General features: G+C 50.0%; 1 protein-coding gene across 1 annotated transcript in view; it reads right to left on the reverse strand.

Annotated features, from left to right (window-relative positions):
• Positions 1-17,806, reverse strand: part of EVC2 (EvC ciliary complex subunit 2) — a 135,108-nt gene that overhangs the window by 108,496 nt on the left and 8,806 nt on the right. The window contains exons 3-6 of the mRNA XM_047856663.1: positions 16,811-16,977; positions 12,564-12,632; positions 10,277-10,463; positions 3,476-3,585 (exon numbers count right to left, since the gene is read on the reverse strand). Coding sequence (XP_047712619.1) covers positions 3,476-3,585; positions 10,277-10,463; positions 12,564-12,632; positions 16,811-16,977 — 533 coding nt within the window. The remainder of the gene's footprint in view (positions 1-3,475; positions 3,586-10,276; positions 10,464-12,563; positions 12,633-16,810; positions 16,978-17,806) is intronic.

A 17,806-nucleotide genomic window follows, 5' to 3' on the forward strand; every position in this document is an offset into this window, starting at 1 on the left:
GTCAGCAAACACGGACCAAGTAAAATATAGTGGTGACTGCATAATGTGTAAGGTGGGCAGGAAATTTTCATAAGACACTTGACATAAACGTTCTAGGTCTTTCCCCATTAGCCATCCATCACCTAGGGCGTGTTTTATCTAAACTTGTATGAATGTGGGGTACGCGTGTGTGTGTTTGAGAAAGCGGCTTCCAGATCCAAATTCCATGCACCTGTGGCTGTACCACCTCCTGCTGAGGGAATCGGTGAGTGGGAGCCACAGTTGGTCCCCCCCGCCCCGGCTTATCTGCCAGGGACGCATTCCAGGATGCCCAGTGGATGCCCGAACCCGCACTAGATGTGTTTTTTTCTGTACATATACACAGTTTCACTGATAAACGAGGCACAGTAAGAGACTGACAACAATAACTAAAAGTAACAATACAGTGTAGTAAAAGTTACGTGAATGTGCTCGCTCGCTCTCTCGCAAAATGCCTTCTGCCCTGTACTCGCCCGTCAGTTAGTGATAATGTGCAGATTACACATCCCTGGGATGAGATGAAGGAGGTGAATGGCACGGGCCTTGTGACATGGCCTCAGACTACTATTGACCTGCTGATCACAGGTCAGAAGGAACGTCAGGCTCCAGACCACGGCCGGTCCGGGTAACGGCAAGCACCAGAAACAAGACCGCGAACAAGGCAGGGCGGGGCGGGCGCTGTATTCTGGCGGTCTCCTCCGTTACTCTGATGCCATTCTAAAACGCCAGAACGAGAAGAGATCCGGGTGAGACCCTTCCTGCTCCTGTCATCGTTCCGACGGGGACACCGAGCCCACCGAGGCCGCACCGCTTCTGAAACACAGCCGGGGGGCGGTTCCCAGGCTCTGCCGGGTCGGCCATCGCCCCCACTCTACTGGAAGGATTCCATCCTGTGGAGTGCTTGCCTGTTTAAATAACGGTCATTTCCGCCCCCCTCTTGTCGTATCCGACGTCTTGGGACTGACTGACAAGCAGAGCTAACCAGTGATCTCCTGTGCAGCCACTGGAGTCTCACTCAGAATTTGGGTCATTATCAGCCCCAAACACACTTGACCTTCTCCACGTCATGGACGGAATCCCAGCAGTCCCCCGATAGACTGTGAGGTCCAATTGGATGAAATGACTTGAGAACCCCGGTACAGGAGCCCCTTGTCCACTTCCAGCACTCGCTCGCTCACTCGGCAAGCACCGGGCCCCCAAGACCCATTTCCATGGCGGAATCTAGGTCGGCGCAATGCTGACCATCTACCAGAGCCGGCAGGCAGGAGCCCCGAACGCAGGCCAGTGAAGCTCGGAATTCTGGAATCTTCAGGTGGGCGGGTGGGCACTTTCCTCTCCATCTGCAGAACTGCCCAGAGAGCCCCCTGAAGGTCTGGAAGGGGTAGGAAACTGCAGGCCATTGCACAGAGACACATCGTTTCCCCACAGAAGACTGGAGACATTAGTAGAATCATCCCCTTCCCTGAGGTTCAGAGACATTAAAACATAAAAGAGAGGTGCCTGGGTGGCTCAGGCGGTGAAGCATCTGACTCTTGATTTCAGCTCAGGTCACGACTGCATGGTTTATGGGTTCGAGCCCTGCATCGCAGGCCGTCAGGCACAGAGCCTGCTTGGGAGTCTCTCCCTCTCTCTGCCCCTCTCTGCTCACGTTCGCCTTCTCTCTCTCTCTCTCTCTCTCTTTCTCTCTCTCAAAAATAAATAAATAAACTTAAAAAAATAAAAACTTGCCTGAGATTCATTAGTTTACAGATTTGTTCATTCATTTATTCAACAAATATTTACTGGGTATTTCCTGTGCAGAGGTCTATTTTTTGGCACTGGGAACACAGAGGTCAAGAGGAAAGACGAGGTCCCTGGTCTCACGGAACCAGGGGGAGTGTGAGGGTTTCTTATGGAAATAAGAGTCAATGTGACAGCAACACATCAAGCAAAGGAACAGACAGGACCCGTCAAGGCGCGGCGGCTTGGGCAGTGCCCTTGAGTGAGTGAGGGGCCCCTCCATCCCTCCCCCGCCGCCCCGCCCCACACCCGCCTTCCCCGGAGCACGTCCTGGGGGTCTGAGGTCTGAATGTTCCAGGATGAGGAGGGGCGGGCTTTCAGTTTCATCGACTTTCTGAGTTTCCCACTGCTGGTTTCTGTCACCTTCTTAAATTCTGATTTTCACTTACTTGGTTTCCTGTCCTCTGAAATTGGGATGGTATTTCTTCTGGGTCATGTTGCCACTATTTCTGTATCCTTCTTTGTCCTCTGTTCTTGACTTTGTACCTGATTATTTTCTGAGACATTTGTCTCCTCTGACAGGTTGATAGTTTCCCTGTATCAGGTCTTTACCTTTTCGGAATCTTTCTTTTATCTTATTTTGTCTAGGATTTTTTTCCTAGTGCAGCAGCAAAGTCACACTGGCCGTCGGCCTTGGGTGGAAGGAGCCGGAAGCCGTGCAGTCCGATTAGGATTCTGTGGCGTGACCTGGGACAGTCACGCTCGGAGCCTCATTTTCCCCATCTAGTAAAAGGTACTTTTTCCAGGGGCCGGAGTCATAACAAAGTGACCAACGTAACTAGAGCATGAGGTCCTTGAGGACAAGGACGCACTCTCTTCCTGTGTCCCCACAGTGGGCACAGCATCCTGGCATGACACTCGACTGTATACACAGATTAAAAGGTGACTGAAAAATGAAGACACTAACAGTAATGGTGTTACAGGCTGAATCGTGTCCCCTCAAAACCTGGATGTCAAAGCCCGAGCTCCCAACACCTCACGACGTGACTGTATTTGGAGGTGGGGACTTTACAGAGGTGATTAACCTGAAATGAGGCCATTAGGGTGGACCCTGATCCAATCCGACTGGTGTCCTTATAAGAAGGGGATCAGGACACAGACACATGGAGGGATGACCCCGTTAGGACACGAGGAGAAGACAGCCGTCTACACACCAGGGAGACAGGCCTCTGAAGGCACCAAATGCCCACAACTTGATCTCAGACTTCCAGCCCCAGGAGCACGTAAAAAATAAATGTCTGTTTGCTGTTAAGCCACCCACTCTGTGGAACTCTGTCAAGGCAGCTCATAGCGAACTCACATAAACAGTAACTACTGGGCTGAATGCCTATTATATGCAAAACACAGGGACGACAAATTAAAGCTAGTGATGACTTATCTTTATAATAACCTTATGTCAGGCCCACAGGAGTTGAGTAATTAAGGTCCCGATGAGATGCCAGGGAGCCAGGTTCATGGCAAAGTGTGTGAGATTCAAGGGCCCACGCACTCGTCTGGAATTCAGTATCACTGGAGGAAGGAAAGAGGGAAGGAAGGAAGGAGAGAGGGTAGAAAGCAGGGAGGGAAGGGAAGAAGGGAGGGAGGGAAGAAAGGAAAGAGCTAACAGATACCGTGCCCCAAGTGTCAATGCTTCCAAAACAAGAGTGACAAGACAGAAATCAGAGTAACAGGGAAATACCGGTGCTGAGCTCTGGAAGGTGAGCCAGGCAGGAAGCATCAGGACGTCTCCGCTCCCAATTTCTCCGGCCTGGATGGAGGCTGTGTAGCTGACCGAGAAGGAGTCTCCAACTGCTCAGAAAGAAAGCAGGTGTGAGTCAAGAAGGGGCCCCTCCACCACACCTCGGACAAGCCACACATCAACGGAAGCCACCATCATCGCTGACGTGGGCAGCGAGGGCACCGCTCGGGTCTCAGGTGCCCGTCATCAGGACGGTGAACTACGCATGCCCACTCATGGGGTCCCTCTTTGTCACCTGGAAGAGGCTGTCAGCACGTGCTCGGTCTTGCCTTGGCCCCCAGGGCCCAGCCAGCATTGCCCGGGATGGGGTGGATCAGTCTTCCTGGTCCAGGATAAGGCTCACTCACACATTTGGGAAACCCAGAACCTTTTGTTTTGTCTGGGGTCCAGGTGAGGGCCTATTTACCCCCACAATCCGGTCCACACAACTCAAGAAGACGGTCTCCACGGGATTTTTGGGCCTTGGCCGACAGACCGTCAGTAAGCACTACTTTGACCCCTCCGGGGGGCTGGTTCTGTGAGCACAGCAAGGGGTATGGGGAGGCAGGACCTGGGAGGGGCTCTAGAGGTCACCATGGGCTCACGTGGGGCCCCCTCCAGCCACACGGTCTCTAGCTGGCCCTCGACTGCTTCATGACAAAAACCAATTGGATTTCAAGGGAAGCTTCCCTGGAAGACAGGGTCCGTGGCTCAAAGCTCTCCTTAGTAGGAAGCCAGAACCGAACTTTCCAGCTCTCCCAGCTCCGCTACTGGACAGGGGCCACACCCGGACCCCAAGGTGAACGAACCGCCGGGGAAGAGAGGAACCCCAGACGAGGTCGGGTGACAGAGAGGCCACCATGTGGGTTTCTAGCTTTGCAGGAGGCAGCGTGCCCTCAGCCCCGCTTCCTGGAGGTGCCCCCCCGCCCCCCATCTGATGTTGGAGGTAGATGATGCCCACCTTAAGTACTAACAGTGGATGTTTCCACTGAGCTGATGTCCTCAGGTGGCTCTAGGCACCTGCCAGGGACCAAAGGCTCTCGGGGAACTAAAACCAATAAGGAACATCTCTGTCCCGGTTCTTTACAACGGGTGCCTCCAGCCTTAGCCACGGTGCATGAAAGTGCTGAGTGCTGGGTCTGGGGACAAGGCTGTGCCCGGCCAGAGCTGACCCTGGCTTCTTGTCTGGTGGTGGTGGGGCCGAGATTGTGATACTTTTTTTTTTTTTTTTTTAACATCTTTGAGATACAACTTACGTCTCACCCCAAGGTGTAGCCAACTGCTATTCTATTTTTGGGGGACTAAGTTGCCTTTCTGGACACTTGGTAGAAATGGAATCATATACTAGGTGTTGCTTATGTTTGATTTCTGTTACCGACATTTTTTTGAGGTGCATCTATGCTGTAGCATCGGTCAGTACTGACTTCATTTTTTTATTATTTATTTATTTTTGAGACAGAGAGACAGAGCGTGAGTGGGGGAGGAGCAGAGAGAGAGGGAGATACAGAATCCGAGGCAGGCTCCAGGCTCTGAGCTGTCAGCACACAGCCCGACACGGGGCTCGAATTCACAAACCGTGAGATCAGGACCTGAGCCAACGTCAGGCGCTTGACCGACTGAGCCCCCCCAGGCGCCCCAGTCCTTCCTTTCTTCTCAGTGCGAGTGCTACTCCATTGTGGGGACAGACCACACTGTGTGTGTATGAAAGTCTCCTGTGTTCCTTAACTCTGGAATTTTTCAGAATTGAGGCATGCAAGAAACCTGGCATTCTGCTCATTCAGCTTCCAAGACAAAGAATCTGCATCCTTTCTGCTGCTGAAGGGACCCCAGCTCTTTCTAGACAGTTGTAGCCCTCGGGTGGGTGGGGGGCGAATAGAATAAAATATTAGGAGGAAGGTGTGGGGGATTTTAATTTAATTTGAGAAAGTTGGACTTTGGACTTCAAACTTAGAAGGGCAAAGATTCTGATCTCAGATTTTAATTCCTTTCGGGCTTGAATATATTTGGGTTTCAATTTGTAAGGGATTCACTCCTAAAATTTTAATTTCTCCCCGAGAATTTGCAAAAGGGAGGCACTGGTGGGTCAGTGCTGGCGGACCTTTATGCCGATGAGCTGGGGGCTATCCCTCAATCACACTGTAAAACCCCTGACGCGCCTCGTTGACTAGGGTGGCAGGTCGTGTCTAAATGGCTGTTAGAGAGTGCTGCTATAAACGATGGGGCACCAGTGCTTCTCTGCATCAGCACCCCTGTATCCCTTGGGTAAATTCCTAGCAGTCCTATTGCTAGGTCATAGGGTAGATCGAGTTTTAATTTTTTGAGGAACCTCCACACTTTTTTCCAGTAGCCAAATTATGGAAAGAGCCTAAATGTCCATCAACTGATGAATGGAAAAAGAAATTGTGGATGGAAGCAGAGAGTGTTATGCTAAGTGAAATAAGTCCTACAGAGAAAGACAGATACCATATGTTTTCACTCTTATGTGGATCCTGAGAAACTTAACAGAAGACCACGGGGGAGGGGAAGGAAAAAAAAAGAGAGAGGGAGGGAGCCAAACCATAAGAGACTCTTAAAAACTGAGAATAGAGGAGCCAAGGTGGCAGAACAGCATGGAAGCTTTTTGTGTGTCTCGCATCCATGAAATAGAGCCAGACCAACACTAAACCATCCTACACGCCTAGAAAACCGACTGGAGGATTAACACAACAATCTGCACAACCTGAATCACAGAATTCAGCATCTAATCAAAAACGCAACAAGGAAACAATGAATTTGAATGACACACTGGACCAGATGGACTTAACAGATGTATTCAGAACATTTCATCCTATAGCAGCAGAATATACATTCTTCTCCAGTGCACATGGAACGTTCTCCAGAATAGAACATATACTGGGATACAAATCAGCCCTAAGTAAATACAAAAAGATCGAGATCATACCATGCATATTTTCAGACCACAGCGCTATGAAACTCGAAATCAACCACAAGAAAAAAGTTGGAAAGGTAACAAATACTTGGAGACTGAAGAACATCCTACTAAAGAATAAATGGGCTAACCAAGAAGTTAAAGAGAAAATTAAAAAGTATACGGAAGTCAATGAAAATGATAACACCACAACCCAAAACCTCTGGGAAGCAGCAAAGGCAGTCAGTCATAAGAGGAAAGTACATAGCAATCCAGGCCTTCCTAAAGAAGGAAGAAAGATCTCAGATACACAACCTAACCTTACACCTTAAGGAGCTGGAAAAAGAACAGCAAATAAAACCCCAAACCAGCAGAAGACAGGAAATAATAAAGATTAGAGCAGAAATTAATGCTATCAAAACCAAAAAACCCCCAGTAGAACAGATCAATGAAACCAGAAGCTGGTTCTTTGAAAAAATTAACAAAATTGACATACCACTAGCCAGTTTGATCAAAAAGAAAAAGGAAATGACCCAAATAAATAAAATCAAGAATGAAAGAGGAGAGATCACAACCAACACAGCAGAAATAAAAACAATAATAAGGGAATATGACGAACAATTATATGCCAATAAAATGGGCAATCTGGAAGAAATGGACAAATTCCTAGAAACATATACACTACCAAAACTGAAACAGGAAGAAATAGAACATTTGAACAGACCCATAACCAGTAAGGAAATCAAATTAATAATCAAAAATCTGCCAAAAACCAAGAGTCCAGGGCCAGATGGCTTTCCAGGGGAATTCCACCAAACATTTAGGGAAGAGTTAACACCTATTGTCTCAAAGCTGTTCCAAAAAAATAGAAATGGAAGGAAAAACTTCCAAACTCTTTCTATGAAGCCAGCATTACCTTGATTCCAAAACCAGACAGAGACCCCACTAAAAAGGAGAACTATAAACTAATTTCCCTGATGAACATGGATGTAAAAATCCTGAACAAGATATTAACCAACCGGCTCCAACAATACATTAAAAAAATTATTCACCACGACCAAATGGGACTCATACCTGGGATGCAGAGCTGGTTCAATATCTGCAAAACAATTAACGTGATTCATCACATCAATAAAAGAAAGGACAAGAACCATATGATCCTCTCAATAGATGTAGAGAAAGCATTTGACAAAATAGAGCATGCTTTCTTGATAAAAACCCTCAAGAAAGAAGGCATTGAAGGAGTATACCTCGAGATCATTAAAGCCATATATGAACGACCCAACAATAGTATCATCCTCAGTGGGGAAAAACTGAGAGCTTTCCCCCTAAGGTCAGGAACAAGACAGGGATGTCCACTCTCACCACTGTCAGACAACACAAAGAAATAAAAGGCATCCAAATGGGCCAGGAGGAGGTCAAACTTCCACTCTTCGCAGATGACATGATCCTCTATATGGAAAATCCAAAAGATTCCACCAAAAAAATTGCTAGAATTGATTCATGAATTCAGCAAAGTTGCAGGATATAAAATCAACGCACAGAAATCGGCTGCATTCCTACACACCAACAATGAAGCGACAGAAAGAGAAATCAAGGAATTGATCCCATTGACAGTTGCACCAAAAACCATAAAATATTAGGAATAAATCTAACCGAAGAGGTGAAAAATCTATACGCTGAAAACTATAGAAAGCTTATGAAAGAAATTGAAGAAGACACACAAAAAAATGGAAAAAGATTCCATGCTCCTGGATAGGAAGAACAAATATTGTTAAAATGTCGATACTACCCAAAGCAATCTACATATTCAGTGCAACCCCTATCAAAATAACACCAGCATTCTTCACGGAGCTAGAACAAATAATCCTAAAATTTGTATGGAACCAGAAGAGACCCCGAAGAGCCAAAGCAATCTTGAAAAAGAAAACCAAAGCAGGAGGCATCACAATCCCAGACTTTATTCAAGACAGTATGGTACTGGGACAAGAACAGACACTCACATCAATGGTGCAGAACAGAAAACCCAGAAATGGACCCACGAACGTATGGCCAACTAATCTTTGACAAAGCAGGAAAGAATATCTCTTCAGCAAGTGGTGCTGGGAAAACTGGACAGCGACATGCAGAAGAATGAACCTGGACCGCTTTCTTACATCATACACAAAAATAAACTAAAACAGATGAAAGACCTCAATGTAAGACGGGAAGCCATCATAATCTTCGAGGAGAAAGCAGGCAAAAACCTCTTTGGCCTCAGCCACAGCAACTTCTTAGTCGACACGTCTCCAGAGGCAAGGGCAGAAGCCGGCAGGCGAGGGAAGTGACAAGTGCGGTCGGGCAGGACCACAGATGATGGAAGGCACTGGGGGAACGAGAGGAGAGAGGCAGGCCAGCCGGGTCACAGCTGGGAGGTGTGGGGAGGGACGCCAGGGCAGAGCCAGGGAAGGCTGTCTCACTTGGTCTCTGCTAAGACTCTGTGAGGCGCTGATATATGCATGGGCCATCCCAAGTTCAGAGAAGTTCAGTCCCTTCCAGAGGAGACACATCTCCAAAGTGGCCAGGCGAGGAGTCAAATCTAGGTCCATTTGAGACCGAGTCTGTGCTCTGCTTGTGGCCCCATGTTCTGTCCTCTGAACACCAGCTTAAGGAATGGGGAGGATTTATTTTTGCATCTTTGAAAGAAAACGCTGAGGATCGCTTAGCTGGGACGTATCGGAACAGTTCTTATGACATTACTTAAACCACAGCCAGCAAAGATGTTGCCCTGCTCACGGGCCAAATCTGCTGGTAGCTTCAGTCAATAGTAAGGGGTCAAGAACGATTCTGAGGCCCTACACAGGCCCAGAGGGAAAGCGTGGGCTGATTGCTGAGCAATGTGGACCCTGGACATGGAAGTGGAGGGGCCAGTCCTGCGCATGTGACAGGCACAACAGCATAATGGTCACGGGGGGCAGTCGTTTCCTCTGTAGAGGAGGTGGGTACTCGGAGTAAAAGAAGTCTCACCCTCCTAAGAAGACTGATTGATAGTCCTGAAATCATGCTAACAACTAATCCCAGAATTCATTTAAACCTGCTTAATTAACCAGGGCGCCTGGGGGGGGCTCAGTCGGTCAGGCGTCTGACTTCGGCTCAGGTCATGATCTCACGGCTCGTGAGTTCGAGCCCCGCGTCAGGCTCCGTGCTGACAGCTCGGAGCCTGGAACCTGCTTCAGAATCTGTGTCTCCCTCTCTCTCTCTGCCCCTCCCCGACTCACGCTCTGTCTCTCCAGCTCTCAAAAAGAAATAAACATCAAAAAAAAATTTAAGCCTGGTTAATTAACCCATGCAACTTGCCTCAGGAAACACCTCTCCAAAAGCCAGCCAGTGACGGCGGCAGAGGCAGTCCAGAGAACATGCTAGAACATGTACGGACATCTTGTGCGCGTGCTTCCGGGGCTGATGTCAAACTGCTCCCACCTGTACCTGTAGACAAGACCTGCGTTTCACTGATAAATCTGGTCATCTGGCGGTGGATGAACCGGGGTTCACTAGAAACTCTGCCTTTCTGTACGTGTGAAATTTTTCATGACCAAAAATTGAGACAATAATAAAAATAATAAAAGTACATATTTCTTCAAACCTCTTTCCCCCAAACCTGCCTCTCTCTAACCTAGGTAACAAATCCAGCTTTTCGGGTGTGGATATTGAGCCACGGAGGCGGAGGTCTCCTCTGCCAATACCTGACAGCGAACTCCGCTGGGAGTGAACCCACGTCACGTGTTTAAGGACGCACCTGCCACGCATCGCACGATCCACCAGCGTCTCTAAGTATGTTCACATTCCCTCCCTGACCTAACACACTGTGCTCTCACCTTGCAGAAACTTCTTTCTGAAAGCCTGGAATCCTGCCGAGGTCCGGTTTCCAGTCGACCCCCTGACGGAGAGGCCGGTGATATTGTCGAGCAGGAGCAGATCTGAGAGGTTGGTGGCCACGGGGGTCCCGGCGTTGACCACAAGCAGTCTCACCTGAGCCGTCTGCATTTCGCTCTGCCTGGACACCTAGGACAGGAGGTGACACAGGAGCAGATTTACTGGCAAGTCCAACCTCCTAGAATAACCACCCCCCCCCCCCCGAAAGTCCAACCTCCTAGTATGAACCCCCCCCCCCCGCCCCCGCCAGCTCAACTTCGTGCACATCGGGTCTCCAGGCAGAGGGAGGGCACTACGGTCTCACTGGGTCCTGACAACATATCAGGTCTGATTTCAAAGGCCCCAGGAGTGTCTTGACTCATGCTTTGTTAAGCTGTTGCTTGGTGACCATTTCAAAGGGAACTGGGACCCTGAAATGCAGCGAAATTACTCCTACAGAGAAATGGCAAAAAGCATATTGAAGCACAGAACCGCCGTCAGGCTGGGGACATTGTGGCCACCGGCGTCACCAAGAAAAGCAAACAATGGCTCTTGCTCCCTTGGTCATTTTGAAGATTCAGCCCAGCCCCGGGGACCTGCCCAGAGCCTCTGACTGCCATCCGACCTCCAGGAAGGAGCAAGCCCATCTCCAGCCTCCTGGCCAGTCTCCCCCATGCAGGCAGGTTCTGCTTGGCCATGGGTCTGAATGGCTCGGCTGCCGGAAGCTGCCTGGCGGCCCATGCAGCTGGGCTCCCCGCCTGGCCTCTGCAACCTTGCCCTGTTCCCACTCTCTAAGCTTTCCCCACCACCCCTGCCCTGCCTTCAGCCAGCCCAGCTGGAAAGGATGTAGGAGCTGAGGACGGAGGGAAGCAGTGTATGTATACACATAGGTGTGCATGCATGCACGCGCGCACACACACACACACACACACACACACACTCATAACTGCATGCATACGGCAGAAACATCTCCACAAAGACTTAGGAGAAACTGTTTGCACCAATCATATCCAGGAAGGGGGGCAGGACAGCTGAAGGCCTGAGATAAAACCGGGCTTGTGCAGTAAAGGGTTAACCTTGCAGGTCTGGACGGCCCAGACCCTGCACACTCGGAAGAAAGGACCGCCCCTTGACCAGCTCCTGGTTGGTTAACCTGTAAAGCCCTTGGACTTTCCTATCTGAGAAGCGTTTCTGTGTGTACCTGTGGCCTTGGGCCACACCAGGCCGTCTGTGCTAACAATATGGCTGGAGGCGGGGGCCTTACGCCAAGCTGTGTCAAGGTGACCTCCGGAGGGGCTGGAGGCAAGTTCCTGAGGTCAGCCACTGCACCCCTCTGTGATGGACCCGCAATAAAAATTTGGATGTCAAGGCTCGGGTGCGTGCTTCTGGGGGACGATGCTTTGTATGTGATGTCACACATTGGTGCTTTGGAAAATGAAACACCGGCCACACTACCCCACAGGGAAGGACATTTGGTGGGAAGCTCCCACCTGGTGTCCCAACAACTCTGTCCCATGTGCCTTTTACTTTGCTGACTTTAACCTGTACCCTTTTGCTGTAATACATTCTGAGTCTAACAGCTTTTCTGAGTTCTGTTGAGTCTTTCTAGTGAATCATGGAGCCTGAGGGTGGTCACAACAATAATGTGAAATGCTCACAGGATTCATAAGGATCAGAGACGTAAAAAACACCAAATAAAAATTTTAAACTGTCAAGCACCCTATCAATGTCAAAATCTGAAAGAAAATACATCATTCTTTCTTTCCCGTTCTAAACGATCACCGCACAGGGTGCCTGGGTGGCTCAGCCGGTTAAGCGTCCCACTTCCGCTCAGGTCTCGATCTCGTGACTCATGTGTTCGAGCCCCGCCTCAGGCTCTGTGCTGACGGCTCGGAGCCTGGAGTCTCCTTCAGATTCTGTCTCCCTCTTTCTCTGCTCCTCCCCCACGCACACTCTGTCTCTCTCTCTCTCTCCAAAATAAACCACAAAAACATTTTAAAAATTAAAAAAAAAAAAAAAAGATCACAGTGCATTTTCACTAACAGGAATTTAATTGTCACCAAAAACTCTTGGTCCTGGTTCTACCTATAAAACTGAAGATCATTTGTATGTCATTTCTTCACTCATGTGTCCAGACACAGGTGGATAACCCAGGATTGGCCAGTCCTTGAATACGTAACTCTACCAAGATGCGATGTGGTCAAAACCCAGCCATTTTCTCTTCAATACAAGCCACCTGTGAATACCTACCACTGCGCATTTCTGAAAAATTACTCCGTCCTCAGCAGTTCCTTGAACATCCCTCGAGATGTCTCCATGCTACAATAAAATATGGAAATTATCAGAAAATGAAAATTATTACACACATTTAATAAAAAGTACAAGATGTAAAAAATTATAAACAAATAAATACATGAACGTACGTACAAGATGAACTTTTAAAAGAGGAGTAGAGGATTACTTCTGGCAGTCTAATAACCGCCTTAAATGACCTTGAAGATTTTTTTAACTTTTTTTTAAGTTTATTTATTTATTTTGAGAGAGACAGAAAGAGAGAGCAGAGGAGGGGCAAAGAGCGAAAAGGAAAGAATCCCAAGCAGGCTCTACTCCCTCAGTGCAGAGCCTGACGCGGGGCTCGAACTCATGAACCGTGAGATCATGACTTGAGCCGAAGTCGGGCGCTTCACTGACTGAGCCACCCAGGTGCCTCTTGAAGATTTTTTTTTTTTAATTTTTTTTTTCAACGTTTATTTATTTTTGGGACAGAGAGAGACAGAGCATGAACGGGGGAGGGGCAGAGAGAGAGGGAGACACAGAATCGGAAACAGGCTCCAGGCTCTGAGCCATCAGCCCAGAGCCCGACGCGGGGCTCGAACTCACGGACCGTTAGATCGTGACCTGGCTGAAGTCGGACGCTTAACCGACTGCGCCACCCAGGCGCCCCGATTTTTTAAAGAGAGTATTAAAAAGACTGGAACTTGAAGGCTGTGAGGAACAAAGAATGTGTGCGTGTGGTCACACCCAAGCTCTCTCCTAGTCTGGGGGCGCATGTCAACAACACCCGTTGTCACAGGGGGACAGGCAAAGCACGGCTGATGCTTTGACAGAGGGAACGTGAGCAGAGCCGTGGAATAATCTCATGAGGGCTGCTCACGCACCCTGCGTGCCTCCTGGGCACCGGGTGATGGGGTCCACCAGGCACACACAGCAGGGGCCAAGGGAGCTCGGATCATGGGGTGCTGGGGCAGCCTCTGTGAGCTGACCCACCATCAACACAGAGAATCCACCCAGCTCGGGCCTCCTCCAGCTCCTCTGTGGCTTTCCTGGGAAATCCCAGAGGAAAGGCAGGGCCTGCCCACCAGATGCCAGCCATCGCTGCCCCTCATAATCACAACCAGTATCTGTCCGTGTCTGCCCTTGGGATATCCCTACCCCCCGACCCCGGGGACTGGCTCCCAAGATATGGGCACATCCTTTAAACCGAATGGGATTCTGACCTCATTCACTGGGAAGCTTCCCTGGGCCACACCTCCCGCTCTCTGCCCCGCCCACCTACTTCCTGCAGGGGGACCACTATGTGCAAACTAAGGCAGCCCTCAGTGACACCAATAATCAGAAGAGTGGCCATTAGTTGCCAAGCCCAGCCACATGCCCATCCCTTTACATACATGGGTTCGATTTCCCACATTTTACAGACGAGGAAACTAAGGCTCAGGAAGGTCGGCTCACTTGCCCCAGGTCACAGGGGCAGGAAGCTTGGCCTCCACCCCGGCCGTGTGACTCCACATCCTGTGATGCTTCTACACGTGTACCCCCTCTCCAGAGCCTGACCCTCTCTTTGTACAGAGACAAAGACGCAGAGAAGGGAAGTCATGTCCCTGAGAAGGTGTAGACAGTGTGCCTATGGCATCATCCCAGCATCGGCCCAACCAGGTCCCTGACCCCAGGGGGGCTCTCCGTCCGCCACCTCCCCCAGTGCCTTTGACACGCCAGCATCCTAACAAGCCTGAGAGCCCTCAAGCAGGCACCTGGCTTTCTGTTCTCCTGATCCTCCAACGGTATTACCAGACACGGCTTTTGAGCATGTACACGCAGGAGGGGTGGGAGTACAGACGTGCGACTAGGCCAGGAGACAAGTCATCTGTTCCTAGTGACACAGACTGCAAAGAACAATGATGACCACTGTGGGGGGGGTGCATGGTGGCCCCCCAAAAAGGAGAGTTCCCCATCCTGATCCCTGGAACCAGCGAATGTGACCTTCATTAGACAAGGGGTCTTTGGGGGTGCCTGGGTGGCTCCGTCGGTTAAGCGGCCGGCTTCGGCTCAGGTCATGATCTCGCGGTCCGTGAGTTCGAGCCCCACGTCGGGCTCTGTGCTGACGGCTCAGAGCCTGGAGCCTGTTTCAGATTCTGTGTCTCCCTCTCTCTGACCCTCCCCTGTTCATGCTCCGTCTCTCCCTGTCTCAAAAATAAATAAATGTTAAAAAAAAAAAAAAAAAGAAGGGGTCTTTGAAGATGCCACCAAGGATCTCAAGATGAGATCCTTCCATTCTAAATTTAGGTGGACTGGATTTAGGTGGCCCCCAGATCCAATGACAGGTGTCCTTATGAGCGACAGAAAAGGACAAAGACACAGAAGAAGGCCATGTGAAGGTGGAAACAGTTGATCAAACACTTGATGGGTCAATTTGGCTGTGACACCCAGGTATTTCGCCAAACACATCCAGATGTTTCTGTGAAGGCAGTTTTTTTCTTTTACGTGAGATTAGCATTTAAATCCGTGGACTGTGAGTGAAGCAGATGACCCTGCAGAATGTGGGTGGGCCTCGCTCAATCAGTTGAGGCATTAACAAAAAAGACCAACCTCCCGAGAGGAGGAGGAAGTACACACACACACACACACACACACACACACACACACACAATTTCTTATTGTTTTTCTGGAGAATCTCAATGCAGAGATTGAAGTGACGTGGCCACAGCCAAAGAAGCTACCAGAAGGTGGAAGAGGCAAGGAAGGATTCCCCTACAGCCTTTGGAGGGGGCGTGGCTCTTGCCCACTCCTTGATGTTGGACTTCTAGCCTCTAGAAGAGAGTGACAGAATAAATCTCACTGTTTTAAGCCACCCGGTTTGGCAGTTCTAAGAAACTAATTCAAACACTTAGCAGGGGGGCCAAGAAGGGGCTCATGGCCGTGGCAGCCTGTTGCCCGAGCACAGTGGCTCTCACGCCATCTTAGGTCATGAAATTGTAAGTGAAAGGCGGCCCTGGGGCGCCTGGGTGGCCCAGTCATTTAAGCGTCCAACTGCTGATTATGGCTCAGGTCATGATCTCGCAGCCGTGGGATCGAGCCCTGTGTTGGGCTCCGCACTTGAATGTGGAGCCTGCTTGAGATTCTCTCTCTCTCTCTGCCCCTCCCCACCTCTCAAAATAAATAAACTTAAAAAAAAAAAAAAAGGCAGTCCTATGTGGAGCCAACAAACAAAACAGAATGGAAAACAACAGCAGGGGCGCCTGGGTGGCTCAACTGGTTAGGCGTCCAACTTCCGCTAAGGTCATGATCTCTCGGCTCATGAGTTCAAGCCCCACGTCGGGCTCTGTGCTGACAGCTCGGAGCCCGGAGTCTGCTTCGGATTCTGTGTCTCCCTCTCTCCGGCCCCTCCCCCGCTCGCACTCTGTCTCTCTCTCTCTCTCTCTCTCAAAAATAAACATTTAATGGGGCGCCTGGGTGGCACAGTCGGTTAAGCGTCCGACTTCAGCCAGGTCACGATCTCGCGGTCCGGTCCGGGAGTTCGAGCCCCGCATCAGGCTCCAGGCTGATGGCTCAGAGCCTGGAGCCTGTTTCCGATTCTGTGTCTCCCTCTCTCTCTGCCCCTCCCCCGTTCATGCTCTGTCTCTCTCTGTCCCAAAAATAAATAAACGTTGAAAAAAAATAAACATTTAAAAAAATGGAATAAACATTTGAAAGAAAAAACAAAAAACAAACAAACAAACAAAAAACAACAGCAGGGGCGGGGACTCCGACTCGGGTTCGGCCACTTTACCTGCGGGACCCTGAACGCGTTTCGTAATCTCTCTCATCCTGCTCCCTAAACATAGCACCTGTGTACAGAACTCGTAATGAGGCTCCAGTGAGATGATGCACAGACGATGCTAAGCCCAGGGCCTGGCGCAGTCAATACTTGTTACACACTCACCGTTACTGTCCCCAGCAGTGTTTCTGACAGCTGGCAGCCAATCGGTCCAGCTGAAGCAGAACCAGAGCCCCGCTTCAGAACCAGCAGCCCACGGCTCAGATTCAAACCTCCGATTCATCTCAAACTCTAGGCGTGGTACAGAAGAGAAACGCTCTTTGGACTGATAACTCTATTTAGTGAAGGAGAAGGACCAGACTTTTCTGAAGAACCAAAGCCCGTGGCATTTCCTACACCGTTGGCCCCAAACTGGTTTCTTGCCAACTTCTGGTATTTCTGTTGACGTACCAAACGCGTTACTTACCAGGCGCTGAGTTATAGGAGACTCTCTTTTAGACAAAGTCTTCTTGGGCCCTGAGGGGTTAAAAGCAAGCGTGGATGGAGTCCAGGGCTCACTGGAGGCTGTGGAAGCTAGGAGTGGGTTAAAGACCTCACTTTTCCTGCTGAATTTCCTTCCAAACGGTGCTCCCCCTGCAAAACAGTGATGCGTCTACAGGGATGGGCGGGAAGGCGATAAGACGCAGGGACAGACTCGGGAGGCAGACCACATGTATGCAGAAGGCGCCTGAGAGGGGTTTGCTGAAAACGAGTAAGTGGATGAATGAACGAATGAATGACTTATCCTCTCTCTGCCGGGAATACGAGACAGGCTCATTGATGGGCTATCGAGCCTAAAGAGAGTGTTTCTCCAAGTGCGTGCTGCTCATGGTGGGTGTGTGCTACAAGGGACATTCCCGGGCCCCCTCCCAGACCTACCGAATCAGACCACCAGGCAAGGTAGGGGGCCCTGGGTGATTCCTACACACACGGCATCAGGCGGCCCTGAGTTCGAATCCTGACTCCGTCACTCATCAGCTGTGTCCTTGGGCAAGTTATCTAACCTGCCTCGTGCCTCGGTTTCCCTAACTCCACAGTGGACAGGAGAGTAAGTCTCACCTCACTGGGTCCTCCTGATGACCTGTCTCCTGCAGAATGGGCCCCTGGTGAGCACCACTGATGGTGACTCTGGGGAGGACTGGCCACCGCCAGACACAGTGCCTGCTGAGTCACCCAACATGGACCGGGTCCCTCCAGAACTCGCCCTATGTCAGTATGTTGACAACTCACAGGCGCCATGAGTAACAGAAACATCACTTAAAACACACTGGCTGGGCTGTCCGGAGGGGGTGCTGATCGGCTATGGGGCCCCGGAACACTCTGAGCCTCAGTCTCCCTCCCCTGGGGATGTGGCTAAAATATCCCTGAGACGGGGCTCCCTACGGAGCAAACGAGATGACAGGCTAGACGTGAACACGCTCAG

The sequence above is a fragment of the Prionailurus viverrinus genome, chromosome B1 (assembly GCF_022837055.1).
Source record: "Prionailurus viverrinus isolate Anna chromosome B1, UM_Priviv_1.0, whole genome shotgun sequence".
Lineage (NCBI taxonomy): Eukaryota > Metazoa > Chordata > Mammalia > Carnivora > Felidae > Prionailurus > Prionailurus viverrinus.